Here is a 22,348-nt window from a genome sequence, read left to right as displayed (position 1 = left end):
TTGGTAGAGCGTTAGTCCCGGAGTGACTTTTGTCGTCGGTTCGAATTCCACCGCAAAAAATAAGAACCACTGTTCTGGACTATGCCTCGGCATGTGGGAACGCTTGGCACACATTTGTCATACCGAATAGATAACGCCTCCAACAGACCTGGCGTACATTGATACTCATATTAACTAACAGGTAGATAAAGCATACTGCGGGTTCAGGTATTAAGTATTTAATGGGTCAAAAGTGAGACGCACCCACAAGTTTTGGAATCTAAATGTGGTTGTTTGGTGTGGCACAATAACTATTTACGGGGGCCGTTTAAGCACGGACTGTTTAGTTACCATGCTTCTGATTGTAGCATTTAACTTCTAACCAGCGGCGTCTCGGTCGTTGATTTGTACGTGAAACACCACAAAAAGCTGAACAACAATTGTGTCAACTTCGCGTTTAAGTTGTATTTGAAACAAAAAGGGGAACGATTCGTTCTAAAAAACACAGTGTAAACAAAAACAAGCTGGAAAAAAAACTGGATGCAAACCATAAGTAAACCAACATAAACACGATGATCATAAACCAACAATCCATTAATAATCAGATTTTAATCCATTTTCAAATATCACAAAGTGCAAACGAGTTTTAACGGGTATAAATTTGTAACAACGCGTTTTTAAGCTGTTGCAGTAGACTCCTTTTTCCAACTTATGCAAGCCTTTCGTGTTTGAGGCTAGCTATGGCCAACATCAAAGAAAAAAAAGCAGTAGCCTATTTGGTCCAAATGCAAAAAAATGTCTCATTTTTTCAATTTCACCAAGCCTACTCATTATGATGGGTCTCCATTCCAGAAGATGCTACCACCATTGGCATAATCGTTGCCTCTGCAAAAAAAGAATTGTAACCGTAAAAATAAAGTTTTTCCAATTATTTTTTAAAAATGTTCTTACCCGTGTTTATGTGGGAGGTAAACGTGTTTAGATCGGTTGCCATGGACACTTGGTTGTCGGTAGCAACAGCTTGGGGTTGCATCGGTTCATTACTTAGGGGCAAAGTTGGTAAGGTAAATACCCCCTGTTAGGATAAATTACAAGTTAGGCGGATTGTGTTGGCGGAATTCCATGACTTTATAATCACTGGCATTTCGACCGTTTCGTACATTAAATGTAACAAAAACTAGACTTTTCTATTCTAATTGCGCCTTGACTGTTCATGTTTAACGCTAGAAACTAGAGGGAATTGACTTGAAGTAGAAATTGAAAGAATACTTTACATAAGTTAAACTAAAATAAAAAAATACGCGCGATTGCAATAAACCCGTTACGGACCCATTGTAAGCATAAGCCACAAATTGCCATTTCCTAACTAAAAAACACATACGTCAAAAAGTTGCCAGTTTCTACAGATGGCAACAGAGGAAAAACTAAAAAAAAACAGACAGGAATTCTAACTTGCAAAAAAAAAACGCCGAAAGAAATTGTGCACAATTTAATTGATTGTAACTTATATGTGTAAAAATTAAATACAGTGGTGAAGTATTACCTGGTTATTGATAAGATCCTGCGAGTTTAGAGTAAGTGTGAGATCTTGTGTTCCAACTCCACCATCCTGACTCTGTATTCTGTAACTAGCTTGGTGTTGAGTTTGTTGCCCGTCATTACTCTGCTGGACACTGGTCATGAACTGTTGTACTGCCTATACATCAACAGAGCGCAATAATTTTACTTGAGTTATTCTTGTGTTTTTTGACAATTATTCCTAGTATTGGCTTTTCTTTTCTGCTAATTTTTCGCCATCTTAAGTCACATGACATGCTCCACATACAATTGCAGATGACACAAGTTTCTCTTGTGGAAAAATATTGGGAGGCACATCAATATCCAAGAATAGTTTTGTCACGTTGTGTATCAATGTGCAAATTTGAAGGTATACTTTTAGCTAGGTTACTGCTGTATGTAAACTGCTTTGTTGTCAATACGGCTTAAAAAAACTCAACTAACCAAAGTAGAATTGGAATATAGAAAATACGATTTTTACTAACCTGTATCACAGCTGGGTTGTTCAGATTCAACGTCAGCTCTTGGTTTTTATTCGTTTCCATCAGATTGGAATTATTTGCAACAACTATTGGACTCTGCAGCAACTATAAAAACAGATAAGACATGAAAACCCAACAGTCTGTAATGAAGAGACAACTGCTACTTGTGGTTGAAAAACAAAAGACAATGACTAAATTATTTTCTGTTGCAAAATTAAAGTAATGATCAAAAATTAACCTGTTGGGTTATTCCAGCAAGACTCGATGGCACAGCGATGTTGATTTCCTGTGAAGGCCGAACCTGGTTGTCACAAGGTGGCACTGAAGAGTCACCAGGTTGGTCGTGAGGTTGCAAACACAAATTGTTGACAGGTTGAATAACCACATTTGGAGCTGGCCAGTTCGATGAAGGATGAAACGCAGGATTAGTTGAGCTAAATGGTAAAAATTGATCGATGATGCCTGCCATACACTATAGTGATGCACCAACCCACCACGAAAGAAATTAAAACTAAAAGTCATAAATGAAACAAAACCAAAGCAAATAATTTCATTTTTGACGCCCAAAATACCTTTCACAATTGAAAAGCTGCGTTGTGCAGAAAACAGGCTTTTGAAAAATTAATAGTATTCATTACATTTTATTTTTTGGTTGTGAAACTTCGGCTTTGATTCCGCACAATTCAAAAAGATCGGTGTCAATTAAATTTCTCAAAATTTAGGGCCAAAACCGAAACATCTCCAAATCCACATATTCAGCCGAAATAATTTAACCAACCAAAATAACCATAGTTACTGCACACAACTACTTGCAACAATATACAAACTACATACATCTGCTGCTGAGCCTGTTGCTGATGTTGTTGCTGAATCGGGGCACGTTGTGATTCTTGTATGGTTTGTTGCAACAACACTGGGTCGATTTGAAGCGTGATATTCGGGTCGTCGGTCGAAAGTTGGAGGTTGTGCGTCTGAAGCTGGACAGGAACCGTGGAGCCATCGCCTTCATGTTGCTATGGTAACAAGTGGACAACAGTTGTTTTATTCTCCATTGTACCTCAGTGCTGACCAGGCGCAGTTTTTTTTTTAACAAAAACAAATTAAACTCAAGCCTTGTTTACCTGAAATAGTCCACTACCAAGAATACTGTCAACAGGTACGGTGAGCGTGACATCTGGCCATACAACTGACGGTTGCGATGACGGGGCACTTGTTGATTGGACAGTTGGTGTTGTTGTCGTGGTGACAGGTTGGACAGGGACTGGATCTGAACAAAAGCTTTTACGTTACATCTACAAATATTAAAAGTTCTGCAGAAATCATTTAGTTTTAAATAATATGAACAGGGAGCATTAGGTAAAGGAGCAAAATGTGAAGAGAAACAACACAATAACAGTACGCTAGGCCTATAAAAGGCGTTATACCGAATCAGAAAAATCAGAAGCATTCCCACACGGAACAGAACCGGTTGATTCGGTATAACGCCCAATAGGCCTGGTGTACTATGATTTCGAAAAGAGTGTGCCCTAGTCGCTGATCTTCAGGGCTGATTCCAGTTATGAATTTATGCTTTTTTACTCAGAAACGACACATTCATTTACTTAAATGTGGCATTTCATCGAACTTATAGAACTAAAAAACGTGAGCAGTGACAGAAACCTGCTAGTGCCAAAGAGTACACATGCAAGCGCTTCTTCGTTTCCAAGGTATGACCTGGTCCTAAATCGACCATGTTGACGAATGATAAAGTCACATCAGTGCTTTTTAACCCACATAAGTAAAAACCGAATCACGTTAAAAAGTATGCTGTTTAGGACTTAATTTGAATTTGTTTTAGTCATTTCAAGTTCAATATACATATTTATGTGTATGCATGTCATGCCATCCCCTTGTGGTGGTTGTTCGTATGATAGGCAAAATAAATAATTTCACTTACCAGGAATTTTCGCTTCTGGTTCGTTGGCATTCCTTGTTTTGTTGGGATAAACCAGATGAACGGTCATGTGGTTCTTACGATGACCAGATGTACGAAACGTGAGTGTGCAGTGTGGGCATTTGTAAGGTTTCGCACCAGTATGTAAGCGCATGTGAACCTGAGAAAATATCATAACATGCTGATAATATAACACAGGGTGGAATGTGGGGACTGGTAAAAACTGTATTGTGTTTTGCCATTGCGGAATTGATATGTAGTCAAATTCTGTATGGGTTATTGCTCCCAAAAAATAACAACTTTTTTCCGCTACTACACCTACGCAATATATTTTACACGTTACAAGAGATCTCACCTTTAGACTTGATTTGGCAGCATACATCATGTCACAAATATGACATCGAAACATTTTTCTCTGCAGATGAGATTTTTGGTGCGAAACAAGCGTAGATTTTACCGTGAATCTAACGAAACAGGACAAAAATAATAAAAGATGAAACGTATTTCATTTAATCAGCCTGCGGTCGTTAAATTATTGACAAAGATCGTGTTTTAAATTGTCATTAAAAAAGATAGAGTATCAAAACGTTAACATGTTTCGCTTTTATTCATTTGTTTAGTATCAAAACGTTAACATGTTTCGCTTTTATTCATTTGTTTGTTGTCAAAAAAATCTACTAATACTCATCTAATGAACATATGGACGATATAAGTTGCTTAGTAATTGGGCACCATTTATACCGGCATGGCATAGCACATTTACTTGACGACTTCGCGACAAAATATAAGAAGGATTCTCACGATTTTCCGCATATATCGCAACTGTAGGGTTTATCCCCGGTGTGAGTTCGAACATGACGAGCCAAGTCACTCGGCTTTCTGAAACTTTTCGGGCAGAATTCACAAACATTAGGATGAATTGGCCCGTTCGTCTCAAACTCCTTGAACCTTCCTCGTTGGTTGTTGCTCACCTGTGTCACCTGGCATAATGGAAACAATATTGTTGACATGGACGGTTAATCGCATAATCCGTTTATTTGCACAAGGACGCAAATCCCAACCGTCGCTATTTAGAGTAAATCGTCCGGTTTGGCAAATTAGGTTTGCAATTTACTAAATTCGTCTGCAGTTAAGAAACCTAAACCATACCGTTTATTCTTAATCCAAAAATTCGATTACATCAAACTTTCAAATTGGTATGTTTCATTGTAACTATACACATTGTATCAAATACTAGAATGGTGGCTTTCTGATATACTTCCATTTTATATATTCTATACGATATTTTCCAATTTACTATACATATCATTTGATCTACACATATGGTTGTTTTTGTAAACAAAAACTAATGGGTCCCCACATGCGTGTTTTTGCGGATTTACGGTAAACAAATGTTGCGGTGATTTTTTAATTCTTAAGAACAAATTTTTAGAAAGCATTAACCCAACAATAAAAAAAATTTGTTTGTATTTTTTTGCACTATTATTGTCGTATAATTACAAAAACAATAAAAAAGAACGAAACAAATACTTTCAATTTAATCTCTTGCTTTGACCCAGATATTGTCGTCCAAGGTCGGGTTTTAAACACAATTTTTTTCTAGAAAGCTGTAACAGTTGTGTTACAGACAATTAAAAAGCGATTTGCTGCAAGTGTATACATAACTTTTCATTTAACTTTGTTTCGCAAAACGAGTTTTTCATTTAACTTTGTTTCGCAAACGAGTACCATTGACCTGTAGTAACCTTTAGGGTGTACACACCAAACGACTGTTTGACCTTTTGACACCGTTTTCAATAGCACGCCGTCCTTGGTGTTCAACAACACCGTTTGACCTAATATATACATGCCTTGAGTATTTGATTCAAAAAAAAACGCTACGTTATGGCGAAAGAAAGTTCTGAACTGTGTTAGTAATACCTACTAATTGACCTTAAGTAACCCGTGGTCATGCAGCGGCCAACCTGACATTGAGCATTTAAAAAAAACTTTTATCTTGCAAAAAAGTCAAGTTTATTTTTTCATATTTAGTTTGTTTAACAAAGTTTTGCTTGACATATACGAAACCGAAGCACGCTTATTAGGTTTAAATCGCGTCATATGTGTGAAACCTTTGCCAAAACTGAAAATGTGAGTGATAACTTAATAAAACGAAATAGCATTGCTGTGCAAAACAGCTGATTTCTAATCACCGAAACGACGTCTCGTAAAACGTCTGTCCAACGTCAAGCTGAGCCCTCCCGCTCTGCCCTATTATTCGTAAACGTACGCTCTTGGGACTTCTGCCTACAGTGTCTTTCTTGACCAAATGAGCGTTAGACACATTTACGTTTCGGGGGCCTGTGGGTGTGTCGCTGGGTCATTCGGGGTCAAACTTCAGGTGGACCAAGTTCAGATTTATATCTAACATATGTCCAAATTTCAATAAATTTGAAGCACGCTTTCTTCACTAAACGAGCGTTACAAACCAGCGTTAAAAATTTTACGTTTCGGGGGCCTGTGGGTGAACCGCTGGGTAATTTGGGGTCAAACTTCTGGTGGATCAAGTTTGGATTAATATCTAACATATGTCCAAATTTCAATAAATTTGAAGCACGCTTTCTTCACTAAACGAGCGTTACAAACCAGCGTTAAAAATTTTACGTTTCGGGGGCCTGTGGGTGAACCGCTGGGTAATTTGGGGTCAAACTTCAGGTGGACCAAGTTTGGATTAATATCTAACATATGTCCAAATTTGAATAAATTTGAAGCACTCTTTCTTGACCAAATGCGTCTCACAAACCAGCGTTAGACAGAAAAAAGAAAAAAAGAAAAAAAGAAAAAAGAAAAAAGAAAAAAAGAAAAAAAGAAAAAAAAAATACGGACAAAAACAATATGTGTCCCCTTCAGGGAAGGGGACCCATAATAACACCACTTTAGCCAAACACACCACTTTAGCCAAACTACGAGAGTTTTACCCTGTCTTTCTCAGCAACAGCGTTAAGCAAGATTCGCTCGGACAACGTCATGTTTTGACTTGGATCTGTCTTCTCGAGAATTTCGCTCTGCTCATTGGACAAAAGGTAAAAGCCAGTTCTGTAAGAGAACAAACGACAAACATAAAACTTTCTTAATTGCTTATGAATTGCACCATGTAGAGTTCCTCTGCTCATCAGAAAATGAAATGAAAGCATAACGTTTTTGCATAAAAAACGTATTTCCTCATACCGAATCACGAAACACACCAGAAACATTACAATAGCTATTTCATTTATGAAAAGATAATTTTTTGTCACAAAAAAATAGTGCAGAAGATTATAAAAAACTCGCCGAATGCTATTATTTTCACAGATACTATATTTAATTTAAGAAATCCTAACCTTTTTCTTTTAGACACCATTTTCTTCTTGGCCTCAGCAACTTCTTTAGCATTGTGAAGTTTCACGTGATCCCGAAGTGAAGAAACGTTTTCACAAACTTCGTCACATACTGCACATGTACGTTTACTGTAAACGATAAACGTGAAAAGTTTAGGTTGGTGGATCAACCCTCATGGCAATATTTTTATATTCTAACATAAGTTTAGGTCACCACTTCATTTACAAATTATTTTACCAAGCGAAATACAAAAAAAATGCCCCCGCTTTACAAATGGAGGTCAGGCTAAAGCAGTAGTTCCCAACCTTTTTTGTTACATTCCTCCCTTCGCCCATTTTCGAACTATTCATTCCTCCCCATAAGAAGAAAAACAAATATAACATAAAAAATTATAGCAATTTGAAATAGACCTTATCGTTAGGGATGTCCATTCAGAATCCTTTACCTAATGTGAACCGGGTCCAAATTATAATGGTCATAATAATGTACATACAAAAATATTCTGTAACATTTCCAATGTAATTTTTTTGTGTGGTTTTTGTGAAATTCCTCCCCTGAACTCAAAAAATTCCTCCCTAGGGAGGAATTCCTCCCCGGTTGGGAACCACTGGGCTAAAGTGTCTAATGAAACATATTCTATCATACTCATAATTTTCTTTTTTAACGATTGTGTATACCCGCGAATGGTGCACTATCTTTTTACCTAACAGTAAAGGCCTGCAGTTCGTGGATTTTTATGTAAGCTCATGTGCTAATGATTTTAACTTGTTTCTTACGGTAAACTGAAATATTGTGCCGAATAAAAGTCTGATCAAAGCAAAAAAAATGTCGAACTCACTGCAACGCAACATGGTGTTCCTGGTGTCTGATCAAACCTTGTTTGTTGTTGAAGTAGATTTTACAAACCGGGCAAGCAAGTTTGGTGTCGCTGTTATGCGATAAAACGTGACAAATAAGCGACTCTTGTGTTTCCAGGCAATGACCACAAGCTGGACAGAGGAGTCGGCAATCAGTCGACTGTCGTTCCTCGGACATGTGTTGGGAAAGTTCCTCTTCGGTCGCAAAAGTTTTTGTGCAGCCCTAGAAAAAATGTCAACTTTAAGTCATCGGTGTAAATCGAACCTGTCAAAATTAGCTGCAGGTTGACAAGCTCCGTTCAAACCCCATTACTCTTTTCAGTCTACTTTAGAATATGTTGTGTGGACTGTTTCAAGTCGACTTAACATCATAAAAGTAAAGCGTAAAATTTGAACACTGGAATAAAATATTCATAAATGCCCAACATAAATACTTTTGAGTGTATAGTTACCGTAAGTCGCAAAGCATAATGACATTTATATGAGGAATATGCTAATATTTGACTGTTTCTACGTTGAACATAGAATAAAAATTAAACGAATTCGATTCAAGCAAAATCTTACAGTCAATTGACAAGCAACTCTGAGTATTTAATATAGTATTCGACAAATGTGAAGTTTAAACTTTTTGCCCGTTTATTAATGTTGTAGTAAATGACAATCTTACTTAGAGATTTTCGTAACCTTTTTTAAACTCACCGCACATTCTACATTCCCAGTTGGTGACTTGCTTGTTCTGGAAATTAAAAAAATATTGATTTTTTAGCAAGTAGACACAATTATCTAAAACAGTGGTTCTTAACCTTTTTATAACGGTCGAACCCCTACGATATTCTTCAGCCTTCGGTCGAACCCCAAAGTTGCATACCAGGTTTTAAACCCATTTTCTTTGGTGGGTCATAATTAGTTTTTGTTCAAACATAGTGGCAACAGTTACTGTTTGTAATTTTGTTAAATTCTGAAATCACAACTTTTAATACAAGCAACTTTTTTCATGATTGCTTTAATTCCGGTAGTTTTTAGGTTTTACCAAAATGAAGCATTGTATTTTTAGCATCTGTACACAAACATGAAAAAGATCAGGTAATAAGTTTTTGCTGCCAAAAAAATTTCGTTGTGTTTCTGCTTACGAACAATGCTCTTTGTTACGCCAAAAAAAGAAAATGAAACCTTAGTGCAGGGGTGCAGAACCATTTTGCTGGGACGGTCGCAGATTCTTATTTCACCAACGGCCGCCATTTACCTGCTTATTTATGTTTTAAAATACGTGGTTTATATCATTTATTTACCATCTAATAGCGCCCAAAAAGCCCAGAATAATTTCTAGCTCGGTGCATAGATTGAGCTGCACAGTGTGAAGATCAGTCTTAAGTATTTACGATGTCATAATTTATACTGTGATGCTTGTGGTACCTGTTTTGTTCGCATTGTTGGCACACAATAGGCGTACAAAAAGTCTGACACATATGGTTATTGGGCTGGTAATACTCTTTTTAGTACCACAAAAAAATGTTTAGAGCAGTTTAAAACACCCCTGCATAAGTTTACCTTTGCACTGTTTTGATATTGAGCGAATACAAATTGCCGTTTTAAGCGACTATAGACCCTAAAGTATGACAAAAACGAGTATTTGTATTGTACTTCAAAAATACCTTAATCGATCGAACCCCGGTTAAGAAACACTGATCTAAAACAAGCAATTTGTTTACGATAAAACCCTGTCATCTCTATCACTTCAGAATTTGAACCATTTTGATTTACCTAGTTGTTATTTGCCCATCCTCGGAAATCTCCAAATTTTCAATGACGTCATCTACGTTGGTGCCAGGTGCGGGAATCTCCCCTGGATGTGTTTGCTGACTAACTGTTGAAACAATGTAAGCCTTCAATCAAGCACCAAACAATCAAAGTTTGACATGGAAAGACTTATCAAACTTACCGGTAAATTGAGGTAGTTTGTTGATGTTTTGGATTACATTTGGATTGACCTGCAAGTAAAAGGAATTATCTTTAACAGACGTCTCTTAATCCAAACGTTTACTGGTAGTTTTTACGGCAAACTCAAAAGCAAAACCGCCACGCCATGACTTCAACTACATAGCATAAGCAGGAAACAGGTCATTAATGTTAATGCATTGATGATTCCATAATCATGATTGCTTTGGTGGCAGACTAGGGCAGTAAAAAAGTAAAATCCATTGTGAAGACAGGTTTAAAGTTCTGATATTTAAGTTCAATTAAATCGTAGTTTTGCCGTTTGGCTGTCCAGACTCGCCATTTACAAATTGATCGTCGTTTATTTCTGCTTACAAACGCACCTGAAGCAAAGTTGGATCGTTATGAAACTCGACTGTGTCACCCTTGAGCATTGTGACATCACTGCCGGTAGGGTTTTCCCCTTCAGTGCCAAGTTGTTCTGAGAAACAAAGTTTGTCAAAATCATAAGCATCGATAAAGGCTTTTAATACATACAAATTATAAACATTAAAATACAAAACAAGTTAAGTCAATGGTTATTAATCTGTGCATAAAGAGGGTGGTTTGACATTTTTAGGGTGTTATAACCAGTGGTGGGATTCAAATTTTTTGTCAGCCGGTTCCATAACAAAAGTCATATTTTTCAGCCGGTTCTATCACAAAAGTCATATTTTTCAGCCGGTTCTGTTACGAAAAGTCATATTTTTCAGCCGGTTCTGTTACAAAAAGTCATATTTTTCAGCCGGTTCTGTTACAAAAAGTCATATACAGTCCCCAGTAATGCTAACCGGTTCGCTAATTTCACAAAAATTTCGTTAAACGGTCCTATAGAACAAGTGCGAACCGCATTGGTTATAACGTTATCAAATATTTAGTTTCGTAACGTCAGAACCACTGGGGTAAGAGATAAACCAACTTGAATGATTTAGTCATTATGATTTCACCTTGATTTAAGTCGTCGAGTTGGAACAAGACTTCACTGCCTAATGATTCCGTGAGAAAATTTTCATCTTGTGTGTTGGACGTATCCTCGTTGTTGGTCATTTGCGCCTAAAAAGTATGAAATAAACCGAAATGTTTTGAATGTGTTAAGTGAGCAGCGGAAAACAATAGTTTATTGGTATGTCACGATCGAATAAAGTTGGTCAACCACTGATTTAGATGCTCAAATCAGTTTATTTTTTTCGGGTTAAAAATTTGGTTCAAATCGCTCGCTTTTTCCATGCCGAAACACTACTGTTCAGGTTTCTTGTTTGACACAACAAGAACGTAAACAAAAATTTTCCAAACCAAAACAGATCCGTGACCTATAGCAAAATAACTTTCAAAAAGTTCAACATTACTTGTACAGGGGTGACGTCGTTTCGATGAGTCTCAATGTGTTTCTTGCAAGTTGAATTGGTTTTAAATCTTCGCTGACAATACGGACACATGAACGGTCGGTTTAGACTGTGACTTGTCATGTGTCGTTTCAACGTGTTGTTTGCAGCAAATGATTGGCCACATATCGAACACTGAAACGGTTTCACACCTGAAGAAGAAAACTGTTTTAGCCAAAGCAAATAAATCCGCGTATAGGCATGCGATGATACCATTGCCGGCCCATATCACTGAAGTGTGGCGAAACTATACGTGTTAAATGATTAAAGATTCAAATGAAAAAAGATCAAAACCTTTTTTCGTAATTAAGCGTCATTACACCAACTTGTGCAAACCGTCTGATACAGCAACTTATACTTACCAGTGTGAGTAGTCAAATGGGCTTTAAGAATACTGTGTGATATAAATGACTTTCCACATTGAGTGCACGAATATGGTTTCTCTCCTGGTAAAAAAATATTTATTTTTGCTTCAGGTTTTCCTGTCGGCGTTTCAATACAAGGTTAACACAAAAAGTATTAAGCAAAGAAACGTTGTCTTTAAAACGAAAATATACAGAAAAACTGTTTGTGCGAAGATATGAACACATTACGTTCTTTTTTACCTGTGTGTGTTCGAAGGTGTTGTTTCAAGTGACATGACTTGGTAAAGGATTTATTGCAGGTTATGCATTTGTGGGTTTTTTCTTGGTTCTCAGATTCGGCTGCTACAAAAGTGAATTATTTACGAATAATTTTTTATTATTATAAAGAGTACATTACTTACTTTGCTCAATTAAAACGTTGCCATATTTTATAGATAATTTTGTTTTTGTTTTTGAGATAGGGCAAAAATAGTGTTGAAAAACAACAACTTACTTTCAGTTTCTTTCGGAAGTTCCTCCCCAGACTCGGTAATTAGGATTGGCTGCTGGAGAGGGGTGTGGCTGGGTGTGGTTAACCTTTAAATATCACAGAGTATATCTATTAGCACAGCACACAAAACAAAGATTGATGAACAACGGACTGCTAAGTTACATGCCCAAATCGACTAGGCCAGAGTGTCTCTCTTTTTTCTTATGTGTCGCAGAAAAAGATTTGTAAAAATGTCGCGACCTATTTCTTCATTAATATGATAAGCTTCATGCGATACGTTGTTTGCGATTTTTTCTGGCACACGTCGTATTTGCACAGATTCTATCTTTACTCCATTGTTAATTTAAACAACTGGTTTGAAAACAGAGTTTTTACCATTGAAATCAACTCACATTTGAAACAAGTCTTTCTTGGCACGCTTGTGTGGTCGTTTATGTGCTCTTCCCCTCATGTGGGACAGGATGTGGTTGTGACGATGACCGGTTGTACGAAAACTCATGTCACACATTGTGCATTTGAACGGTCGAGCTCCAGTGTGCATGCGAAGATGGACTTTTAAACTCCCAGATGTGGTGAAAGACTTTAGGCAAACCTAAACAAAAACATTTAGTTGAGCGAATCTAAAAGGAGGAAAGTGAAATGGACGGCGAATGTTTTAAGCCGCAACTTACGACAAGGCTTACACCGGTGCCACGTATTATTCCACAGCAAGAACAGAACAAGTCAAAGCGTTGCAGAGAAGTGCAATCTGCACGTACGAATCCGACAGCTTTCTCATAATAATTAATTTAATTGGCACGAATCTATTTTATACACCAAAATGTTGGCCCTGGAAGTCCACACCATTTTGATAAAAAGAAATAGTTTGCCCCTCTGCATTTAAAATTTACCAACCGCTACAATAGACAATTAATTAAAGTAAAACTCAAAACAGACTGAAGCCTGAGTTAAATGAGGTTAAAGGTACTTTACATGCAAATATATTGTAATTTTATTCAGTGAAAAAGACTAATATTTTATGTGCAAAGAAAGCTTTTGCAATACCCGCCGTGCATTGAGTCGTTACGATTGTAAACCTGTAAATCACTCCAGTGGGACCTATGTCATCACAATGATTACTTTAAACACACATTTGGAGCTGTACAGGTAACCACTGGACAGATTTGGCTAAAGTTTTAAGCAACAAACAATAGTACATTGAGGGTTGTATTGATATAATCTAAGGGACTTATAAACTCGAAAGCGATTACTTTGGGGTAAAAGCGTGAAAATGGGTATATCTAAAGTTACAGAATACATCTAATAAAGTAAAAATATAAAACTCTGTTAACTTTTGATAACTAACTAACACGTGTGTAAATTTGAATAGGTTTGAAGCACCCTTCTTGACCAAACGCACAGAAAAAAAAACAGCGCTAAAGACAAAAACTTTAATTTGTACGAACCTGACATTTGTATCCTCTGAACCCAAGGTGAGTTCGTTCATGCGCAGTGAGTGACGTTTTAACAGCGAAACTTTTGTGGCACTTTGAACATTTGTAAGGTCGTTCTTGAGTGTGAGTACGAATGTGGCGCACCAGGTCGCTGGGCTTCTTAAACTCCTACAAATAACAGTTCGTTGATAAAAAACAAAAGGTGTCACAGACACAAAATATAAGACCTTGGCTCTTAAACGGTAAAACTGAAACTCTACGATCAGGACAATATATTTGGGTAAAGTTCAAAACACCACAGTAAACTTTAAATCACATTCAGTTTATGACGTCACGTCACCGCCTAATCCAGATCCGGATGAACTGAGGTTTACTGCATATCCAAAACATAATTTAAAAGCGTTTTTCTGTTTGACAGTCACCGCTATTTGTGTGTGACGCGCCACCATAATTGCATGATTTGACTATAAGCAACAAACCTTGGGACAAAACATGCACTGGTGCCATCGCACTCCGTCCACCTTGCGAACTTTCCACATGTGGTCGCCAGAGAACCCAGAGCTACGGAGGTACAAACCGGAGATCACTACAAACAACGAAAAAGTACTTGCAAGTACATGAAAAACATAAAGCCATTCGTCCTTTTTTTGCGATATACATATATATGTCGCCTTAAGAGCAACATGAGTATCTAATTCAAAAAGAATCTTGAGATGTATTTTTCACATTTACAGCGTCATCATTATCTTTTTTAAATAAAACCTCTTTAACCACCAAGCAATGAGCTGGGTGATTGTATTTTTAAGTTGAAAGTAAAAGTGTTGAGATGCAATTATTAAATGTTCCTAACAAAGTTCCATTCAAATGAATAATGATGGATAAATCATAAACGCTTATGTTAAAATCAGAACATGTCCTAGTTACAAAAAATACCAACCTGATCTTCTTTGCTTGTCAAGGGGTTGATTTTTATCCATCATCTGAATGTTGGATGTCACTAAAACAAAATTCATTGTCAAAAGTGCATGTACATATTAATATTTGATTTGGGAGAAATTTCTCACCATTTTCCCTGTTTATCCCATCAGTTGATGTTGTTGCCACAGTTTGACTAACCTGAAGATAAAGATGAAACCATACTTTACTAAAACAATATTTGCACTTGTTTACTATTATTCGATTGTTTAAATTCACAAAAACATCTTGCAAGTCTGCCAGTGTTTTTTAACCAGTTAACCACAGTATATAGGTGTGCTATTAAGATTTCCGAGTGTTTGCTAAATATTCTTTTTTTAAGGGTACATCTATCATCTCAAGTCTGAGGGCTGGATGGCAAAATGAGCTTGTGATCGACAACACTGGAACCTGATTTTGATCTTATTTGTTATTCGAAAATCACTTCCTCACTTAATAAAGTAGAGGTGGAGATATTTTCTTGTTTATTCGTGTTTTTTTTGTGTGTGTGTGGTCTTGGGCTTAAATCTTTATTTTAGGTTTCCAGTGAGCTTAATTTAGTTAATATGAAACACAGCAAACAAAGTTTGTGATACTTACAGTGGTCAGTTCTCCAGTTGATGTAGAGACACTGGGGATTCTATTAAAAAGAGCAACAAAAATATCAACATGTTTTTAGCTCAAAAGCATATCTGACATGTATATCTTAATATTGTGAATAGGCGCTTATTACACCATTAACAATCAATTGGTTTAAAGGTTTAAAATGCAATTACTAACCCAAGAAATCAAGCTTAAATGTAACAGTTTCACAAACAGATATAGAACGTACACACTGATTGAATCATTTGCATCTTGTGCCCTCTGGTGGTCAACCCCACTGTCTTGTAAAGCTTGTTGGACGATGTCATTGTCCATTTCCTGGTTTATCAGGCTCTCAGCATTCGTGATAGAAAGGCTATCTGGATTTGAGTTGTCCCCGTCCTAAAATTGACACAAATGCCATTTTTCTGTCCAACTGCCCACAGAAATCATTAAATAAGTTTTCATGCTTTATTTAAATTTTTAAACACAAATAATGGAAAAAGTTTTTAGTGCAACATAATTTTTGGTCCAAATAATTCAAACTTGTAGTCAGAAAATTGCTGCAAATTTATTTGGTTATGCTTACATCCAAACTCCTTAGCAACTGCTGGATGACGTCCATATCCTCCTTAGCAACAGGTTTCCCCCTATGAGCTTCACTGGCTGATATCATATCTTCTGTGAGCATGGACAATATACTCTGTGGGTTCTGGTAAATTAAAAAATATCGTTTGCTGTATTTTTATTTGCTGTACTTTTTATTTCCCAAATGAAAGGCCATTAATAAATAAATAAAATTTAAATATTTTAAAAATTAAAATCTTTTTTTTTAATTTTTGAAATAAAGTTTTTTACTAAAGCAGCAATAAACAAAAGTAAAAGAAAAACTAAAAGTTTTAAAACCCACGGTTAACATTCCTTCCTCCTCTACTTGCTGTCCAGTCGAACTATGATACTTTGTGATGTGGGCATTGAGATTTCCAACTTTTTTGAAAACACATGAACATTCCTCACATGGAAATCGATTGCTTATTTTGGAGTGAACTCGTGCAACATGCATCCGTAGATTTCCACGTTGAGTGTATAACTGCAACAACACAATTCATTTTAACCCACACAAAAACTTACATATTGATGGAACTACTTTGCAAAAAATAGTTAATAGTCTATTGAAGCCGCTGAAACTTAGAGTTATTTGAGTTAGTTTAAGGGATTCAGTTAAAAAACACTTTATAATCTGGTCTCAGATATTCTTTAAGGCTTTCATACTTACATGCAGCATGCCATGCAGAATTTAGTACTGTACCCCAATTTAAAGACTGTTTTGAAAAAAAAAAACTTTATTTCTGACACTTTGAAAGAAAACTTACTTGTGGGCAGTGTGGACAAGTATAAGGCTTCTTTCCTGAGTGCATCATCATGTGAATTTGCAGAGCACTTTTCTGGTTAAATGCTTTGTCGCATAAAGTGCAGGCAAATGGTTTCTCACCTAAACATACAAAATCATTTAAATACAACAGACAAACAACTTGACCAATTACTTCATCTCAAGATCAACTAAATAAGGAAATTTACAAAACTTATTCTAGAACAATGAAATAGAAGTGCTCGTACAACTGAAACATACCAGTGTGAATTAGAATGTGTCTTTTCAACTGACATTCTTTGCGAAACTCTTTGTTGCAAAATGGACATTTTGCTGGGTTTGCCTTGCGACGATATTTTCTCTGAGTTTCTGGACTGTTAAAAAAAACAAGGTTAAATAAACCATTTTTTTCAATTTGCATGTATCAAGTAACATAAAAGAAAAAATTTGAAAAGACAACAAGTTTAAAGAATCAGTTCATTCCAAATCTAGGATCATTTTCATTTTAGGGATTAATTTAAATGATTAACTTGCCAGGCTTTTTTGTATTCATCCAAATGTTGACAAACCACAAAAAATATGACATTCTCCAAATACAAGTGAAATGGGTATTAGTTTAAGCTTGTACAAATAATAGTGTTACAAAATAAAAGGATCAAATAATTGTGGGTAAAACCTTAATATTTTCAGTGCAATATATGGTAAAGTAATGTTTTATGGTAATGTTTAAGTAATGTTTTAAAGAAGGGAATGCACAAACAAGTTTTGCAGTTTGTGCCAACCCAGACTTACTTCATTTCCATACTTTGCTGAATAACTTGATCAACAGGAAAAAATGGTGCTGAAAAATAAAAGAACATCTGGTTTAAGAATGTGCTAATTACATTTTTTGTAACAGTTTAACAACTCTATTTGAAGTGATTGTTTAATATTTACAGTGATTGCTATGCAACCCAACACTACAAGGCAAAAATTTAGATACTGGCTATAATATCTTTATGATCAGTAACACTTACAAGTTCTGTCGCTTAAATGTTTCTGCAGGTCTCTTCTGTGTTGCGCCATATGTGATTCAAGTTCTGATTTTAAAGTAAATTCATCACCACATTCTGTACATATCATGGTCTAAAAAAAATAACAACAATATTTTTATCATTGCAAAATAAACCAATACAATTTCTATTACAGTAGCCTCAAAAAATGATGTTGTTGTTTCTTGGTTAAGTTAATTTTTGGTTTGTTTAAATACCAAGATGGTATTGTTGGAATAAAATTTACTGGCAATTACATACTTTTAAATGGATTTTGGTATAAAAATTGAAATGCTGGACATATATAAGCTCAATTACACAAATTACGTCAAAACATAAATTTGGGACATTGAAACAATAACAAAAAGAAATATATATGTCATCATAGTTGCAAAACTTAAAACTACTTACTTCATCAATCAAATGAACAGGAAGATGAGATTTAAGGCTTGCAATTCTCATAAAACTTCGGCTGCAGGTTGGACATTTGTAGCCCCCATCCTCTCCCTTATCTGCATGGATAGCTTTATGTAACACCAGGTTGCTTTCAACATTGTACATTTCTGGGCACTGGGCACATTTAAAAGCCTGCAAAACAAAGTGACCATTACTAACCAAAAACATTCCTGGCTGTAGTGGTTAAAACAGAAAACTAACAGTGGAACTAGACACTATGGTAGCAGTTTTGTTGCTCTATCAAATAAGTTAAAAAGCAGATCCTGTTATTTCTAAAGACTATGATGGGCAACGAAAATTGCACTAAGAACATGTTGGCAAACAAAATTTTGGTAGATCTGCAAAAATCGGCACAGCTAAAGCAGTAAAGGAAAAAAATCCGACAAACCTTTTCGTTGCTATGTTCCTTAAGATGTCGCTTAAATGCTGTAATTTTAGCAATCTGCACATTACATATAGTACAAGTAAATGGACCTTTCCGACTCTCAGGAGCTGTAGGAGCAGAAATACTAAAAATAAATAAAGAAACATAAGCAAGGCAAGAATATTGTCGGAAAATTTAAAAATGTTTGATTTACACAATGCTCGCAGTTTTAGAAATACCCAAAATGCACATTTTCCTACCTTATAAATTTGCAAGTGTTCCGTTTTTTTCTTCCACGTTTACTTTTCTTTACAGGTCTCTTATTGAAAGCTTCCTTACAACCTTTGTACAGTTCTTCTGTCATTTCATTTCTAAAAAATGTTATTTTTTCTTTTATACAGACCATCAGAAATGAGTTTATGAGCAAATTTAACAAAGAGAATAAAGATGTTTACCAATTAAAAACAAAAAATAAATGCCAAACGATATTTGACATCCAATAAACGTAAAACTATTACACCATTTGTTTTTGTGGTTTGTGATGTAACAGCCCTAAAAACTCAGCCTATTTGTTTGAATCTGTCTGCTTTTTTATTGTTACATAATTCAACTGCCACAAACAATTATTACACAGGAAATAAAGCACATAGCTTTTAAAAGGTTGTCGACCAATGCCATAACATAGTTACTAAAAACCTGTGTTTGCGCATATGGTCATCTAGTTCCATTTCAGTCGTGGCACTAAACTGGCAAATGATACACTGTAACTTTCTGTCTCCCTCTGATGTTTCACCAGTATTTGATGGATAAAGTGATGGAATTAGCAAGGTAATATCAACAGCTTTTGATGTGGTAGGAGTAGCTGCGAAATAAAACCTAATTCTGCATCATGTTTGGGCCAATATATATCACTTTCTTACCCTGTGTTACAGTCTGTGTTGGTGGCAAGGTAGCAACACATGTAGTGTTCGATACTGGTGTTGAATAATCCACATTGGTGATAATAGTTTGCTGCTGTTGAACAGGTTGGATAGTCTGCTCTGTTTGTATCTCAACTGGCTGGACATATCTGTGAAAATTTTAAAACAAATGACTAAAACAAAACGACTTTTACTAGTATGTCACAGGTTTGTTGTACATGACGCAACATTCAATTTACAAAAAAAATGTTGTTTTGAGGTAAAATAAATTATGTTTTTATTATGGCTGTATTTTTCTGTGTTAAATAGTGCCAAAGATTTCGTTTTTGATTTTAACCTGCTCGATGTTGGTTCTGTGGTTTGAACCACTTGTGTTTCTTGCATAATAGGCTGCACAAGTTCATTGGTGTTAAGGACTTGTCCCATTGAAACACTAGGCAACACAATATATTGTTGTCCATCTCGCTGGATCACAGACAACTCTCCATCCTCAAATGTGATTGGTTGACCATTGAGCAAATCACCAAGACTTTCCAAGTCCTGCAATAAATTAACAAATAAAGAGGTGACATTGAACTGACTCCAAGAGTATTTTAACAAGGATTTAAATAGGTTGGCAAGTTTTTGATCTACAAGATAAAGCAATATTATATAATCTGTCATCCGAATGTCGGACTGTTACTCAAAAAGCCTTCATGAACTCATATTATAACCCTTTACACACACCATTGTTGGATTTGACTGGACAACATATTGTTGAGATTCTGTTGTTGGAGCCAACTGAATATATTGCTGGTTTGATCCCTGGTTCTGAAGAAAATAAACAAAAAGAGAATCAAAAAATGGGTTCCATATTTTGAATGTGGTGTATTTGGTTGTTCATAATAACAAAAACAATTTGACAATATCAAACAACATTCGGAAGCTGTGCTTTAAGATCATAAAAAACTTTTTGATTGATCAAGGTTGCACAAACTGCAACACTCTTAAAACATACTGAAACAATAAACTAAAAGAGCTAAAATTTAGGAAAGTAAGTACATTATGAGTTAAAAACTGTCACAACCTTTCCAAATTGATCAAGTGATCCATTCATCAACAACAGCATCTCGTTCCCATCACTGGGCTGGATGTTCATCCTGGAATCAGGATGGGTGCTGACTCTGCAGACAAAAATAGTTAATGTTGTGACATGATAGATAGAAAGTAAAAATATGCATGATGGTTTAGTTTGTAAAAGTCCTTAATTGTCAGCAGATTCTTTAGCCGAAATAACTTATGTCCTAAAAGGGCATTAATTAGTGATAAACTATATTATAAAATGATAGAATCCTATACAGCTACCTTCCAATAAACATCTGAAACACTTATTCTCAAACAGAACATATCATGATGTACTTATACATCTCACATATTCATTTTCCCCAGTTAGCAAAAACCTGGGAGTAGTGGGGGTTGCAAAGCCCCAGTGCAACCCCTGGGTAACATGTAAACAACGGTAACATGCTTGTTTGCACGTCACTTATGCGGAGGACCTACTGTTAAGTGAGCTTGGACCAGAATGACAGTATTGGTGGATGGATATGGACGACATTAGTATCCATCCGCCCATTCTACATCTAAAACAAACTTAACTCGCAACGGACTCCTTTTTACACTTACCTTCACATAAAAAGTTGTTGCATTTAATCAATGTTGGTTACAAACAAGTTTTCGATTAGCCACAAGGCGGATAAATCTTATGATTTTGTCGTGAAGTATTGTAGTTAACGTTAAATTTTTGTGAACCAACCAACTTCGATCCATAAAGCAATGCAGTATCTTTACCAGTTTCTCTACCGCCCTGTAGTGAAATGTTTTTAATTTTTTTATTCTGGGAGATTCCTTATTTTTGAATTGCATTCGCTTGCAAATATTTACGTATTCATAAGTAATTGCAATAAATTATAACACAAAATATGTTACTTTTTGTCAGACAATTTCTATGCATATTTGCATTATTCCGAAAACATCCAAAACTGGAACTTTTCTCCTTTCAACAATTTCGCGAGCAACTAGTTCCACTGACAGAGAAGCTTCTACATAGCACAGTAGAGCACAGGGACACTGTTGGGCTTTCAATAGATTGTGTCAACAGGGGCTTGGTTGCCATGTTTCCGAAAGGAGAGTTAGCTGTATATTGATCGTAACGGACAGTAGGCTATTTAACTATTCCTATTGCGAAGGGTAGGAATATTGAGACGTCAATTGAATTTTAAAGTCAGTATTATACATGTTATTTTGCTATGATAGAAATACGGCATAACTAGCATGTTGGCAGTGTTTTTATTATCAATCAACGGGAATGTACTATGACATTTTCTAGCATGTAATCTAATGGGTATTACTGTGTTTTAAGCTTATGTATGTAATGTTTTATGTATGTAACACGAACGATTAAACCAAAGAGGACTTCAGGCGTTTGTTGTGCCTATAGGAACTGGCAATCTTAAAAAAATGCAATACATCCACGTATTAGGAATTGGTCTTTTAACAGGCATCTGGTGACGTGTGATTATAACCTTGAGTTTGAGGCTTTGAAAGGACGAACTTTAACCGAACGCCAGAAATAACTGTAACTATAATTTACGTCTTTATACATTGATTTATATAACTGCATGTCATGAATTCGGGACTTTTTATAGAGTTAAAACCAGCCCTTACATACAACGCCTGACAACAGCAGTCATGAGTCCTGCGTCACACGCACGTGATATGACGTCATGGCTGCTGTAATCAACCGCAGCGCCGCGGGCTTAGTCGGAATTAGCTGAGACTTGCTTCGTCCAGGCTATACTGTTGCAGTTCTCGCTCGTGCAAAATA

At 36.0% G+C, this 22,348-nt stretch overlaps 1 protein-coding gene across 5 annotated transcripts; it reads right to left on the bottom strand.

Annotated features, from left to right (window-relative positions):
- Positions 1-428: 428 nt before the first annotated feature.
- On the bottom strand, positions 429-21,314 carry LOC145226931 (uncharacterized). 5 transcript variants are annotated; one of them, XM_080092326.1, is made up of 44 exons: positions 21,148-21,314; positions 20,552-20,648; positions 20,212-20,295; positions 19,823-20,025; positions 19,486-19,634; positions 19,262-19,427; positions 18,826-18,936; positions 18,590-18,710; positions 18,157-18,333; positions 17,731-17,839; positions 17,507-17,555; positions 16,976-17,088; positions 16,719-16,837; positions 16,256-16,435; positions 15,935-16,057; positions 15,596-15,747; positions 15,364-15,403; positions 14,874-14,925; positions 14,747-14,806; positions 14,289-14,395; positions 13,822-13,977; positions 12,769-12,968; positions 12,380-12,462; positions 12,127-12,228; positions 11,884-11,967; positions 11,486-11,673; positions 11,087-11,192; positions 10,484-10,581; positions 10,105-10,153; positions 9,927-10,029; positions 8,865-8,901; positions 8,147-8,388; positions 7,311-7,436; positions 6,909-7,026; positions 4,753-4,931; positions 4,307-4,415; positions 3,955-4,111; positions 3,140-3,285; positions 2,853-3,031; positions 2,257-2,452; positions 2,022-2,123; positions 1,523-1,675; positions 931-1,054; positions 429-864 (listed from the first exon to the last, which is right to left on the bottom strand). In XM_080092326.1, exons 2-44 carry the CDS (start codon positions 20,621-20,623, stop codon positions 803-805), a joined length of 5,286 nt encoding a protein of 1,761 aa, XP_079948452.1. In that variant the 5' UTR covers positions 20,624-20,648; positions 21,148-21,314; the 3' UTR covers positions 429-802. The 5 variants fall into 5 exon arrangements, with proteins under 5 accessions (XP_079948452.1, XP_079948453.1, XP_079948450.1 ...); XM_080092327.1 differs by lacking the exon at positions 21,148-21,314 and adding an exon at positions 21,025-21,082; XM_080092324.1 differs by lacking the exon at positions 21,148-21,314 and adding an exon at positions 20,830-20,999 and having other exon boundaries at positions 12,127-12,225.
- Positions 21,315-22,348: the final 1,034 nt, after the last annotated feature.

Source organism: Phallusia mammillata, chromosome 1 (genome assembly GCF_965637545.1).
Source record: "Phallusia mammillata chromosome 1, kaPhaMamm4.hap1.1, whole genome shotgun sequence".
Taxonomy (NCBI): domain Eukaryota; kingdom Metazoa; phylum Chordata; class Ascidiacea; order Phlebobranchia; family Ascidiidae; genus Phallusia; species Phallusia mammillata.
This window is presented reverse-complemented; position numbering and strand designations above follow the sequence as displayed.

Coding starts and splice junctions, on each gene's coding strand:
- LOC145226931 (XM_080092323.1), bottom strand. Junction 14,396..14,746: donor TGACAAGCAAAGAAGATCAG/GTTGGTATTTTT, acceptor CGTTGTTTGTAG/TGATCTCCGGTTTGTACCTC. Junction 10,030..10,104: donor CAAACTACCTCAATTTACCG/GTAAGTTTGATA, acceptor TTGTTTCAACAG/TTAGTCAGCAAACACATCCA.